Genomic DNA, 13,019 nt, shown 5'->3' with positions numbered 1-13,019 from the left:
AATGGCTGGGGCCAACCATTCTCTTCCATATCATTTCACTCCACCTGCCCCCACTACAGCCTCCCCTTCCCTCTGCCAATACAGCAGCCTTTCGATATAACAAAACCTTTATTCTCAGAAAACAGGAAAAACAAAATTTAAAAAAAAAAAACAATAATTTCTATCTTGCCCCTGCCCCAGCCCTCCCACCCACCCACATATCCTCCTTTTGGGGGAACCATGATGCATGCATAGAGGTGGGAGTAGAAGGAACCTGCGTTCCCTGGGTGGAAAAAAGTCCTTGAGTCTAGGTGCTCTCTTCCAAGTTGATAGCTCTCCCAGCCTTGCCCACCCTCCAGACACACCAAGAAGGAAGAATTCCGGAGCAGTGCCAGAAGGACTGCCCTGAAGCTCCTTGGGAATAGGCGGCTGAGTCAGCACCACCCCCATGGTTTTCACCAGTTACAGTTCATCTTCATCCAGCTTGGCAAGTCTGGCTTGGCAAGGAGGGGTGTTCGGAGTTGGAGGGACTGGAGGAGAGTCATGGGGAGCCTGCCGGATGTCACCGAGGGCCTGAAGAAAAGATTCAAGTCAGAGGATCAAAAAGGCCAGAAATCTACCCTTACTTCTCTCCTTTCAGTTTAAGTCCGTAGCCAAGCCACCTCCTCTTGCCAGATATCTTAGATTATCTGAGACTATCAGCTTCTCCAGAGTTAAAATGGAGGGGAGGAGGGGAAGGGATAGGAAGTAGGAAGGGTCAGATAAAAGGAAGGAATGATATGGGGAGGGAGTTTGCGGGTCCCAGGACAAGAGAGGCTCTCCCCTTTTTATCCCTACCACCAGGAACTCTATTCATCATACCTGTGTATCCAGGGGCAAGGGGGCTTTGGCCACCTCCCCTTTGGGTGACAGCAGCAGGGAGGGGAGAGAGCCATTGATGGGTGTGTGTGCACTGCCCTGGGCCCGACCTCCAAGCCGAATTCTCCCAGGGCTCCCCACCCCAAGCCCTCCTGGCCGCCCCAGGCTGTTGGTCTGGCTCTCCCGTCTCTGGTACTCAATGGGTGACTGCAATGCTGGAGCAAAGAGGGGAACAGAAGAAGGGTTACCATTCTGACAGGTCTCTTCCCTAGGGCCTGTACCCTTCTCCCACTTTGCCCTCCCTCCCTGTCAGCGAATGAGGAGGGAGGGCAAAGTGGGAGAACGGGGCTTTACAGGATCCTATCAAATTTTGAGCTAGGAGTGGGAAAGGCGAGGGGGCCATGCTCAGAGGGTAGGGACTGGAGACTGGGCAGTGAGGGATTCAGGAGGTCCAGGGGCTGAGAGCCCATTGGGTAGAAAGGATGAGAACTTCACCGTTGAGGAAGTCCCGCTGGCTCTCCAGGATCTGAGCCACGTGCTTGATCCAGGCCTGACTGACAGCAGGGTCTGCAGCCTGCAGGATATAGCGCTGGATCCCACCCTCTGGCCCTCTGGAGGTCAGTGCAAAGCGGCAAGGGTCACCTTGGAGGTTCCCCTCCAGTCCCAGGCAGCTCACCTGAATTGGCAGATAGAAGACAGCCCCCAGATTCCTCAGGCCCTCTCTGGCTCCTCTGAGTATCCTCTCAGAGACCTCATGCCCTCTCTGTCCAAGCCCTCTGTGGTGGCCCTCTCCCCACCTTAATGCTGCTCTTGTACACATATCCAGGCTGTGTTCCACCTCTCATTCCTCCTCCCAGGGCTTCACTGAAGATGACGATTTGCTCAAAGAGGAAGACGCGCCTCTCTCGACCCCGGGCAGACAGCAGCCCCCCAGCCTCAGGCTCAGTGACCCAGAAAGTGTCCTGGCCCAAGAGCTTCCCCTGAGCAGTCAGTTTGCCCTGAAACCAAAAAGATAGTGGCCTTGGAAGAACAGCAAGAAGAGAAAGGGCAATTCTCTGCTCCTCCCTCCCTTGCCTGACATGCCCAGCCAACCAACCATGGGGTCAGCCCCAGGAAAAGACAACTCCCCATTAGGACCTCCAGAGTGCTAGGGCTGGGGCAGAAGCGAATCGGGCCTCCAGTTTCCTATCTCCGTACCTCAAATCCCCGCAATCTCCCCAGTGTCATCATGTCGTTGCAGCGCTTGGGCACAAAGCACATGACCTCCACAGCTTGCTGGGACACAGGTGAGGGAGGCGCATTGTTGGCGAAGAGAGTCATTATTGGGAAAGAGGCCTTCTCAGCCAGCTGCCTCTTCAGACGGTGTCTCAACCCCAACCAGCCTCCCACTAAAAACCACACAGCTGTAAAACACCCAAGGGGCTGGGGACACCCCTGAGAGACTAAGAGGATGAGCACATGGTGCGTCCTGGAAGGCCTGGGGTCCTCACCTCTAGCTCTGCAGTATCCATCCCAGCTCTACTGTAATACTTGAGAAAATCCTAAGACAGAGAGAAGAAACGCTCAGGGAGGTCACTAGGACACCCTTAGAAGCTCTGCCATCCTCCCATGAAGACACGGTTGAGGGCCCTCAGGAAGTCTGGGGGAGCCGTAAGAACTCCAGGGAGATGAATAAGGAAACGGCTGTGCCAGCCAGCTGTGCCCCCAGGAAAAAGGGGGTCCTGACCTTAAGCAGCAGCTGGTATTTCATGATCCGCTGCACAGGTTTGATAAGGAGGTCGTTCAGCTGCAGGCGGTGCCCCAGCTGCTGCCGGAGCTCCTGGGGACAGGGACAGGGTGGTTATGCAGCCTGGAAAGCCCCAATTCTGTCCTCCTTCCCACCAAGGCATCTCAGCCACTGACCTCAAAGTAGCTGTCCCCAAACTCTGACACCACATGCTCTGACTTGGGCTTATTCTGACAGTACACCACATACATATGCAGCCGGCGCTCCTAAGAGGGGTAATATTTAAGAAGGAGCAAGATAGGCAAGAAGGGAGGACACATCTCCAGAGAATCCCCAACTCATTCCTAAGCCCCGCCCCAGGCCCCGCCCCCTCAAGCCTCACGTGTTTGATGAATAGCTGAGCCAGCCAATCAGGATCTTTCAAACACCGCCGAAGCTCCTGCAAGAAATAGCTGGAGGGGTTGGTAGAGAAGCCCAGGTCAAATACATTTCAGAAACCCTACCTCGCCCACTCTCCGCAGTTTCGAGCTGTCTGCCCTGGTACTGTGCCCTACAAAACTTCTTAAGTCGCAGTGGGCTGATGTTGGGATACAGATACAGAGGAGGCCCCTCCCCAGCACCTGGCTCTCAGGTTCCACCACTCACTCTCGGTGCCACTCATAGATTTGCTGAACGTTCCCAAACACAATCCTGTCACGGCCTCGAAGACTCTCAGGGACCCCCTGAGCAGCCATGGTGGCCATGTAACCCTGTGGAAAGGTTGAGGTTGGGTCATGAGCATGTGGTGGCCCCCTCACCACCTCTATGCTCCTCCTGTACGCATATCCAGCGTGTGTCCACCTCCCTCTCCCTGGTGGGAGCCGCCCTGCCCCCAGAGTAGGAAGGTCCAGGAGTGGGGAGGCTTGAGAGATGGGACAGAGGAGCATCCAGGCACCTCCTGAAAATAGCCCTGGGCAGTTGGAAAGGGCAGGAGGGACAGGCTGGGAAGGGGTAAAGGGAGCTACCTCCACAATCTGCCCCAAGTCGTCCACGTACATTTTCTCTGTTTCTACCAGTTCACTCAGGACATACCTAGGATGAAAGCAGGAGGATGCCCCCACTTCAGCGTTGGAGCGCATCCTTGGTTCAGCCCGTTCCTCATTCCTCCCCTTCATCATCATAGCCAACTTCTGAGGAAACTCCATAAAAAATGTGAGGGACAGTCTTCTGAAAGGTGTGCAACTGCAGGGAGGGGCTGTGGACACTTACATACTCCTTTCCAGAGCCTTCTTCTTCTGTTCCTCCTCACTTTCAGGGGCTTGGGACAAAGTCTCCTCTTCAGGTGGCTGGAAGGAAAGAGCATTCTAGGGTGAGCAAATGAATGGCCCCTGAGAGAAAGGAGCCTCCCCAGAGCCTGTTCTCACACCTGCGTCTTATCTCCAGGGCCCTCCAACAATGTGGTCAGCAAGGTCAGTTCCGGCAGCTCCTCTCCTGTGGCTAGAGCTGGCTCCAACATCCAGTTCTGGGGGCCAGAAATTAAGTGTCAGAGGTCAGGGACAGTAGCTGGGTGGCCCCAACTTGCCCTGTCAGTGTCCTTCATGGATGTCTTACATGCTTCTGTGGCATTCCCTGCTCACCTCATATGGTCCCGGCTGACCACTGTCTGCCTCAGTTTCCACACTGAGACAATGTTTGGAATGATCCAACCATTTCCTCAGGCCACTGACCGGCCCTGGGGGGCCTGGGGAACAGGGGCCAGAGCTGGGGCCAGAGCTGGGACCAGAGGGGGCAGCCAGTCCGGAGGCAGCAGAAGCCGATATACTCCCCTCACTGCCAGCAATGGAATAGGATTCTAATGGAGGAAACAGAAAGGAGGTGATAGACCTTGCCCCAGCTCCAGACTCAGGATCCCAGCGAACTCCCAGGGTCTCCTCTCCATGATGCTCAGCCTCTCTCTCCCAAGGCTCACTCTCTTGCCATCCTCATTTGAGTTGGCCAGGATAGAAATTTTCACCAGGGCACCCTTGGGAGAAAGCACAATAAGGTAAACACCTGGGTCTCCAGGCCTGGAACCCCCAGTTACATGTGGAGGTTCCCCATATCCTGAGCATAGCATAGATATGAGGGCGGGGGCAGCCATCTGGGCAGACACTGGAAGCTGGGGGTGGCCATCTGCTCTCCTACAACCCTCCCCCTTTCAATGGGTACAGACCATTCTCTGGGAAGGGGGGAGGATGAGCTGGGTCCATCTGCCACTCCCAGTCCCTTCCTCCACAAATTGCAGTAATCACTATAAAAAGAAAAGACTTCTGCAGCCCACCTCCCCAACCTGTGCATAGACCCAACAGAGGAGGCCAGTGAGGAGTGTCCATTAGGGTTATCTCTGGCCTGGGCTCAGGGACAGAAGAGCTATGATTCCTTATAAAGCCCCTTGTAGAGCCCCCTCATTCTCATTCCTCCATTCCCCTGACCCTCTTCAGAAGTAGATTCTTAGCAAAAGGTTTGAGGGAAGATACCCGGTTCTAGGCCTAAGAGGATTGTGGTGGGTTTTTTCTCAGACTCATTTGATTAAGGGAAAGAGATGAGTTCCCTGCCCCTTCCCCAATTTCTTTAACTTGAACTAACAGAAATTTGGAGGCGGAAGGGACATTAGAGATCGCTTAAGAAACCACTTTCCTGGAAAATACATAAATCCGGAGGGCCAGGGCAAACATAAGCCCTGAACCCCCAGCCCGCCCCCCCACTCAACACTGGGCCCTTTCGACCTGGCACTCACCACGTCCCCCCCGGGCGAAGCAGCAGCCGCATTTTGCCAGGACTTTTCGGATCACACGGGGACAGGCACAGCGACCCCCTTTGGGCTCCCCCCGCATGGCGCCCCGGCCCCCCCTCGCCCCCCACCCGGGCCGGCCATGCAGGGGGAATCAAGGGGGGCGGGGCGGGGACGGCGCCGGGCGCACAGCCCCCCTCCCTCCTACCCTGGTCCAGGCTGTGGGACTGGGGGAGGGAGGGGACCGGGAGGAGGTGTCCAGGGGTAGGCGGAAGTCTAGTCTTGAGGCGTGCTGGGGGGCTCTGGAGAGAGGGAGGCGCGGGCCCCGGCCGCCGGACTGGGCGGGGAGGGTTTCCGGAACCCTGTCGGTGCGGGGGCCCAGGGTCCAGATGTCCAGTGGAGGGGGGAGGGATGGTAGGGGAGGCTGGACCGGGATGCGGCAGCCGCTCCAGCTGTCTCCGGCCTCTGGTTGGGGGTGTCTCTAGGCCCGGGCCGGGGAGGAGGCGGGGGCCGACCCCCGAGCCACTGGCGCGGTGCGGGTCCCAGCGGAGCGGCAAGCGGAATAACAGGCCGGGCCGCGGGGCCGCCACGGGGCGGGGCCTCTGCGGCCCAGCTCCGCCCTCTCCCTCGCGTTCCCCCTCCAGCCTGCGCCGGGTTCCCGCCCCGATCGCCCCTCCCCCAGGCCCCACCACGTTCCCACTCCACGTCCCCAGCGCTTTTTCCCCTCCCCAGCCCGGGCTCCCCCGCCCCGGGGTCCCCCTCCCTCTCGCATCCCGGGCTCTGCAGAGCGCTGGGGTTGGGGTTCAGCCTGTCAGCAGGGTCTGCCCAGGTCTCCCCTTGGCCTCTGCGGTGAAGAAGGACTCGGTGGATGGGGCCTTGGCCTGTGCGAAGATGTCCTGGGTTTGGGGCTGTCCCCGGCCGCGCGGGGATGGAGAAAGGCCCCCCCGCTATGGGGTGCGTGTATGGGGAGCTCTTTGTGGGGGAACACAACACAAGTGCCGCCCTGTCTTAGGACCTTCTTTCCTCCAGGCCCTGGGACTCCAGCTTAGACTAATGGCCAATTAAGGCGAAGTCCTGGAGCCCGGGCTGGCGAGGGGCCAGGGGTGGGGCGCGGGGACACTCCGCCTGCGGGGGCTTGGGACCGGCTGAGATAGGGGCACACATCGAACTCAAGGGCGAGAATAGTGGAGGTCCCTGCGATTTAATGGGCCTCATGCTAATCAGATGCGAACTTTATGCTAATAAGAGCAGAATATTTTTGAATTCGTCACTGGGCGCAGGATGGCAAACGGTGCCCCACCCCACCCCCAGCTTCTTACCGGGCTGCAGAGCCCAGGGGAGGACCTCGTGTTCGCGATCCCTTCTGTGATCTCCCTCCGTACGTTCAGACTCTGGCTCGGTACCCCCCGACCCTAGGGGGCTTCTCCTCGGGGGCTGCGGGGACAGAACCACTGTAAGGAGCCCGCCCTCCTGGGCAGCCCTGACCTCCCCCTTCCCCTTCTTTCACCTGTCAAAATCCACATTATTATAAAAGGGTCTCCCAGAACGGGGCTCTGGCCCTCTTAATGGAACTCATGGATTCCTGCGACTGTCTCGCAAACTCGTTTTCGGATAAATTGAGTTGTGGGTGCAGCCGTCCTGAAGGCCCCGAAAGACCCCCGACCCCACCGCGGGCCCCCATTCTTACCCCCTCCTGCCCGGGGAGGGCGCATGCGCGCAGCATGCCCCCCATGACCCCCAGTATCCGGTCAGTGCGGCCAGGGGCGGGGCGGTCCGGGGGCTTCATACTGAACCCGTACCCTGCTCCAAGTTTCAGGGTCGAGGGGGCACGGAAGCTGGGGGGCTTTGAGGCCTGCGCGCGTCCGGGGAGTTGCTGCTGCGGAATCCACCCCCTGCCCGGCTCCGCCCCCACTCCCACCCCAGCCAAACTTCGCAAAGTGGGTAGGGTTGTTCTTTTCTCTACAACCATAGTTGCACAACAACAACAACAACAACAAAACCCTCTTAATCCTAATTCCAACAACGAAGTGTGACCCAGGGCTTCGCAGTGTTACTACAGAACCCGCTGGTGCATCCCGCTTCCACAGGTCCTCAGGAGGCTGGGGGGACTGGGAGGGAAGCAGGAGCGCCTCAGCACCCCTCCCGCCTTTCCAGCAGGTCCCGCTCCCCACCCCACCCTCACCCGGTCCCCGGAAAATAACGGGTGTGGCATAAAGAGTTGCATATTTTACTTTATTTTTATTAAATTAAAAGCTACAGTCTGGCAGCGATTCCAGAACAGGGTAAGGAGGTTCCTCATAGGGGTCAGAGAAGAGCGGAGAAAGAGACTGACGGAGACTGAGACACAGGCGAGAAAGGACAAGGCTGAGGGAGAATCTGATGAACACAGGCAGCCGGCTCCATGGGGGGTGGCGGGGAGCTCACATCAGCCCAATTCCTCCTCCCCTGCACCCCAAGTTCAGCAGTGGAGCATTAAGTGGGGGTGGTGGGGGATCAACAGACCCTCCCTTCCCCACCCTAGGTCCTTTCTCAGCTTGGTCATGGAGCACAGCACATACCAGAAAAAGCCAAGGGCAATGGAGGGGCCAGGGAAACCGGGAGTATATGTACACGGGGAGTGGGGAACAGGGCCTTGGAGGTCGGCCTCTGCCAGAAGGGAGTGGCTCACACTGCACTGAAACACTTGGCCAGTGGAGGACCGGGGAAGGGATTGCCCCCCTCCCTCTCTGAACTCCCTTCCCAATTAGACAGGTCCCCTACAGGTGTGGTGTGGGAGGCAGGGGACAGAGAGGAGAACAGAGGCTTCTGCTGGATCCTAGTAGAGGTGGACAGCAGGGGCCTTGGCAAAGGGGATGTCTTTCAGTCATCTGTGATACCCTTGGCTCTCAGCTCCTCTTGCACCCGGGTCAGGTAGGTGGGGTCCGGGTACCCAAACCTGGGAGCAAAGAGAAATGAGGGTGAGGGTTGTTAGCTGTTTGAACTTGCTATTATCCCCATGCTTACCCTCATTCTAGGTGGCTCAAAACACCTCCCCACCTCCCCTAAGGGGGGACACCTCCAAACCCAAGATAACTTAGCCCAATTCTGCTTATTTTTGTAGGTTAAGTGGGGCACATCAGGGCCAGGTTGAATGAAGGAGAAACTGAGGTGGCTGAACAGTTTGGAAGTGGTCCTCTCCAGTTAGGAGGCTCCCAGAGCGAGGGGGTTGGTGATTCCCTCAGTGGAAACTGAGCAAAGGGGAGGAGCCAAGGGAAAGGAAGTGAAGAGGGGTCGCACAGCTGGGGTCCCCCTGTGCAGCTGGTCTTGTGGTGGATGTCGTTCCAGGTGATGACATTCGGTCTCCCTGTGGTCATGGACGTGCCGATAGTGAAGGTGAGACGCTGGTCAAACGCCTTGCGGAACAGGGTCAGCACCTTGTTGCCCTCAGGGCAGTCCGGGAGGTAGGCCACCCGTGTGGTGCCAGGATACCGAACTCCTGGGTTTGGGTGTTCAGCCTGGGAGGAAGGTGAAGCAGAGTGGACAGTGAGCAGCCAGCCATCCCAAGGCCCAGATGTCAGTGGAGGCGGCCAGCCTCAGTCTCAGCATCCCCAGCTAATGCGAACAGGGCAGCAACAGGCTGACCGCTTTCCAGAGAAGGAGAGATTATAGGGCCTGGGCAGCCAGAGCCTGTTTCAGGGCATAATCTTTATGTGTTAAGAGGTTTTTTTCTGCTGTCTCAATCCCTCAAGTCTCCATTCAGCAACAAATGGATTCTCAGAAGTAATGGAAGGTGGCTGGTCCCTCCACTCCAGACAACTCAGCAGAAATGTGAAGACAGAATAATCTCTTTCAGCCTTCCCTTCACCTGAAAATACTCCTAATATTTCTGCCACTGTCTAACCTGTTCCATCTTCCATTACTCTTCTGTGCAGCCTCTTTACCCCTCTGTACCCATAATTCCACATTACTCTTTGTCCAGCAGGAAGACATTGATAGGCCCTTGACCACTCTTGTTTTAACTTTCCGCTGGCATCAAGGTTTTGCTCTCATACATCTGACACACAGCGATTCTCCTGGCTCTGTTGGGTTGTCAGATCCCTTCCTATTGTGCCTGCCTGCCCCTAAGCCACCACCTCCACAGAATTTACCTCTGCCGAATGTCACCACAGTATTTATGTTCACCAGGGAAATAATATGCAATTCCTTTCTCTCATATCCGATTTGCTTTTTTTTTTTTTTCCTAGTTCTTATCTGATTTTCATGTGTGCCTTAGGATCACAGGGATGGAAAAGCTGGGCCTCACCGGGACCTCCTAGTGCCAGGGCACTGAGTAGGAGGGCATAGAGGAAGACAGCAAGACTGTCTCACATCTAACAAGCACACTGACCCTCACCCGGTTTTCCTAGGTCACAGGTTGGGGAAAGCCAAAGGGTAAGGGCAGGCCACGGTCTTCTTACCCCCTGGACACCGGGCGGGAAGACGTACTGGATGACGATGGTGCCGTACTTCTCATAGCTGGGCAGTAGGAGGGTGGCGTCCTTAGAGACCAGCATCCGCCCATTCTGGGGCTGGTTGCCCACCAGCTGCCCATAGAAGCGGCCACACATGGGGCAGGCTTTTTTCACCTGCAGAGCCCGGGTGATGCAGCCCTCGCAGAATGAATGCCGGCACTTCTCCAATGTCTTGGCGTTCTGGATCTCCCCCAGACAGATGGGGCAGGTGCTCTCCTGCTCTTCTGCCTCCTCCCGAAGGCGAGGAGGAAGAGGTGGGGGCAGCGGGGGAGGAGGAGGGGGGAGCCCCCGAGCCCCTGGGGGCAGAAGTGGGGCTGCTCGGAGAGGGGGTGGGCCTGGGCGGTGCATCTCAGGGTGCTCCCCTCCACCCCCCAGTGCCAGGCAGCCCATCAGCTCCCCCTGCCTCTGAGCTTTCTTCAGCTCTTTCTCTGCCTCTTTTAGCAGCCCCTTGAGAGCCTTCCGGGCTAGGTAGAGCCCATTGGGAGGGGCCGGGGGAGGGCCCTGTGGGGAAAGCTGGAGAACATAGATGTCAGAAGTCTCGCCATCTATGAGGATGGACACACGGTGTTCCTCCCGAAGCCGGGCCAGCCGGGCTGGGGTCTCCTTGCTCAGGAAGTCCCACACAGGCTTGGAGACAGTCACTTTGTTCTTGCAGGTGCCTCCACAGGCTGCCATTCTGGACAGGACGAACGACACTGCCCCCAGGGTGACAGGGACTCAGGGTGGGGGGTCCCCATTTGACAAGTATCAGTGCCTCCTACTTCAGGCTCTTTCCACACCCTCTATTACCTGTTTTCTCAAAGCCTAACTCCCAACCCTTCCCCCAAATTCATATTCTATCTCCCTTTATCTTCCAAAGCCCACTGAAGACCAAGCAAGTTTCCAGAACCGTATTATCATGTAAGCCAAGCATCGGTCTTGTTTCTCCTGTCATTTCTCCCAGATCATAGAAACAATTTGCCCCTCCCACCTCTGGGGGGGAAAATGGGCTCTTTAAAGGGGAGGGAGACTTTTTGCCCCTCCTTTTTGCTTACTTTGATCCTGAAGAGCTTAGAATTGGCATGCAGGCTCACTCTTTTTTCCCTGCTCCCTACTTGTAGGTCGTGTGACCTGGCAGGACGGAAAAAAGGAAGGAAAGTGAGAAACCCCTTCTCCCAATTCCCTTGGCCCCCAACCCAGCAGCCCATGGAACAGAGACAGAAACCTGGGCATAGGTTACTGGGAATGGGATTACTTGGAACATGGAATGAAGAAAACCAGTTTAAGGGTGAGCTGAGGATCCCTTGTGGAGGAGGTACCTGGAAAGCCCATGGAAGATGATGGCAGCAGAAATCCTTCTACTTCCACTCAGCTGACCAGGCCTGGGAGTGGGAGAAGGGTAAAAAGTTATGATGGCAAATGTTACCATTTCCCTCAGCCAACCCGGAAATAAAAACTCCCCTTCCATTTCCTCTCTCCTCTGCAGAATTCCGTCCTCAGCTTCTCCCCAAGTTGCTCAAGAAGGAACTTCAACACGCTAACCTTCCTCCTTTCTTCCCCAGCTCTGAGGTCCCCAAGAAGGCCTAGGGCACACATAAGAGAAGCCAGGGAGAAAAAAGTCCACACAGGTGGAGGTCTTCTTGACACCTCCCTCAGATCACATGGACTGGAATATTTCCTATGTTCCCGATTCCTTGCGCTGCTCCATATTCCCAAATAATTCAGCCCCGATTGCCAGGGAGCCTTCCCTGAGAGCTAACTCAGTCCCTTCCGCTGAAGGCTGTTAAAGAGGTGAACAAAGTGGCAGCAGCCCCCGCAATAACAAAGTTCTCATTGTCACCTTTTAAACCCAGCACAGGCAGGGCTGTCTGTCAGCTCCCTAGTCTGGTATTTAGGGAGGGGCGGGGCTCACACAAGGGCTCAGCTGGAGGGGCCTGATGTTTCGCCTGAGTCTGGTCGCATTGGGCTACAGGGCTGTCCCCACAACACCTCCCAATGCAGCTCAAACAGAAGGAGGGGCCATTAGTGTGACCTCCATTTATTGACTGATCCAAAAAGGAGCAGCTGTCCCTTCATGCCTCTATCAATGTCCCCCAAGGCCAGAGGCACCTTGAGATTCATAAAGTGAAAATGGAACCCTAGATCCTCAGCCCATACAGTCTACCCGCGATGCAACACCTCCCTCCTCATCACAAGGGACCCAGGACCTAGGTGTCCTAGCTCCAAGTCCTGCTGGCACAGAAAAGGGAGGCGGGGCCACAGTTTAGGGTGGGTCTGTGATTCTTCTGTGGCAACCCAGGCCGGACAAGGGAGCAGTCTCCCTCCAGACCGAGGCCGGAGGGAGGGACAGCCGGGAAGGGCAAGGGTCCCTGGGGGCATCCACGGAGGCCGCTCCAGCCCTCCCCCCACGGCCTCCTCCAACACCCAGCCCGTAACCAACTCCCCACATCCCTCACTCGCCGAAGCCCCCGGACCCCATCCCCGGGTGGGGGTGCAGGTCGGCCCGATCGCAGCTCTCAGAACCCCCGAATAGAGGCCAAGGCTGAAGGGTGCTAGAGAGATGATCGCCTGGGCCCGGAGCTGGAGGCCCGGAGCGGCACGCGGGGAGGGGAGTGGGAAGAGAGGGCGCCGGGGGGAGCGGGGGGCGTGTGAGGGGTGCGAGTGGGGCCTGGGGGGCGCGCGGTGGGTGTGGGGGGCGCCGGGCTCACCTACCTCTCGTCAGCGCCGCCATTGCCGGTCACATGACTGAGGCTGTTGCTGGGATGACGGTCCGGGCCTTAGCAACAAGGGGGGGAGACCCCGAGAAGGTGGGGGGTTGCAGGGGGTGCAGGCTGATGGAAAGGGAAGGAGGGAGGACAGCACCCCCTTTCCCCTCACAGGCGATAATCACCGTTCCCTTTGACCCCCTCTATCCGCAAGCCCCTGCTCTTCCTCCCCACAACAAAAATGGAGGAGCTGTCCCAGTCTTTGGAGGGAGGGGGTGGCGTCACGGAACTGAGGGTAGGAGGTTAAATCCCTGGAGACGCCACCCTTCTCGCTCCCGCCTCCCGGCGGAGCACTCTCCCTTTTCTTTCCCAGTCAGCTGCGTAGCAGCTCCCGGGAGCCGGTGGTGGATGGGTGGGTGAAGTGTTGGTGGTATATGGGGATTCGGGGGGAGGGCGGCAATTTTTTGAATCCTTATGGTAGAAGGGCCTTTGAGGAACAATGTGGGTTGGGGAGAGTCATAGTAAAAAGAAAA

At 57.3% G+C, this 13,019-nt stretch overlaps 2 protein-coding genes across 14 annotated transcripts; both read right to left on the bottom strand.

Annotated features, from left to right (window-relative positions):
• Nucleotides 1-92: 92 nt before the first annotated feature.
• Nucleotides 93-7,199, bottom strand: ARHGEF25 (Rho guanine nucleotide exchange factor 25). Of its 7 annotated transcripts, none has more exons than XM_003926481.4 (16): nucleotides 7,000-7,199; nucleotides 6,632-6,746; nucleotides 4,180-4,394; nucleotides 3,969-4,064; nucleotides 3,812-3,888; nucleotides 3,568-3,634; nucleotides 3,209-3,312; nucleotides 2,946-3,015; nucleotides 2,740-2,829; nucleotides 2,564-2,656; nucleotides 2,328-2,378; nucleotides 2,035-2,112; nucleotides 1,635-1,835; nucleotides 1,333-1,513; nucleotides 841-1,052; nucleotides 93-552 (listed from the first exon to the last, which is right to left on the bottom strand). In XM_003926481.4, the coding sequence occupies exons 1-16, from the start codon at nucleotides 7,096-7,098 to the stop codon at nucleotides 442-444; spliced, it is 1,860 nt and encodes a 619-aa protein (XP_003926530.1). In that variant the 5' UTR covers nucleotides 7,099-7,199; the 3' UTR covers nucleotides 93-441. The 7 variants fall into 7 exon arrangements, with proteins under 7 accessions (XP_003926530.1, XP_003926529.1, XP_074258907.1 ...); XM_003926482.3 differs by lacking the exons at nucleotides 6,632-6,746; nucleotides 7,000-7,199 and adding exons at nucleotides 4,427-4,565; nucleotides 5,319-5,403 and having other exon boundaries at nucleotides 189-552; nucleotides 4,180-4,283; XM_010337255.3 differs by lacking the exons at nucleotides 6,632-6,746; nucleotides 7,000-7,199 and adding exons at nucleotides 4,427-4,565; nucleotides 4,755-5,281 and having other exon boundaries at nucleotides 189-552; nucleotides 4,180-4,283.
• Nucleotides 7,200-7,530: 331 nt separating this feature from the next.
• DTX3 (deltex E3 ubiquitin ligase 3) lies at nucleotides 7,531-12,840 on the bottom strand. 7 transcript variants are annotated; one of them, XM_010337247.3, is made up of 7 exons: nucleotides 12,494-12,827; nucleotides 11,324-11,364; nucleotides 11,101-11,163; nucleotides 10,837-10,912; nucleotides 9,749-10,478; nucleotides 8,589-8,806; nucleotides 7,531-8,247 (listed from the first exon to the last, which is right to left on the bottom strand). In XM_010337247.3, the coding sequence occupies exons 4-7, from the start codon at nucleotides 10,863-10,865 to the stop codon at nucleotides 8,172-8,174; spliced, it is 1,053 nt and encodes a 350-aa protein (XP_010335549.1). In that variant the 5' UTR covers nucleotides 10,866-10,912; nucleotides 11,101-11,163; nucleotides 11,324-11,364; nucleotides 12,494-12,827; the 3' UTR covers nucleotides 7,531-8,171. The 7 variants fall into 7 exon arrangements, with proteins under 7 accessions (XP_010335549.1, XP_010335550.1, XP_010335545.2 ...); XM_010337248.3 differs by having other exon boundaries at nucleotides 9,749-10,497; nucleotides 12,494-12,825; XM_010337243.3 differs by having other exon boundaries at nucleotides 7,531-8,806; nucleotides 12,494-12,840.
• Between the last annotated feature and the right edge of the window lie 179 nt (nucleotides 12,841-13,019).

Source organism: Saimiri boliviensis, chromosome 7 (assembly GCF_048565385.1).
Source record: "Saimiri boliviensis isolate mSaiBol1 chromosome 7, mSaiBol1.pri, whole genome shotgun sequence".
NCBI lineage: Eukaryota > Metazoa > Chordata > Mammalia > Primates > Cebidae > Saimiri > Saimiri boliviensis.
The sequence above is the reverse complement of the archived record's forward strand: the minus strand, read 5'-3'. Positions and strand labels throughout refer to the sequence as shown.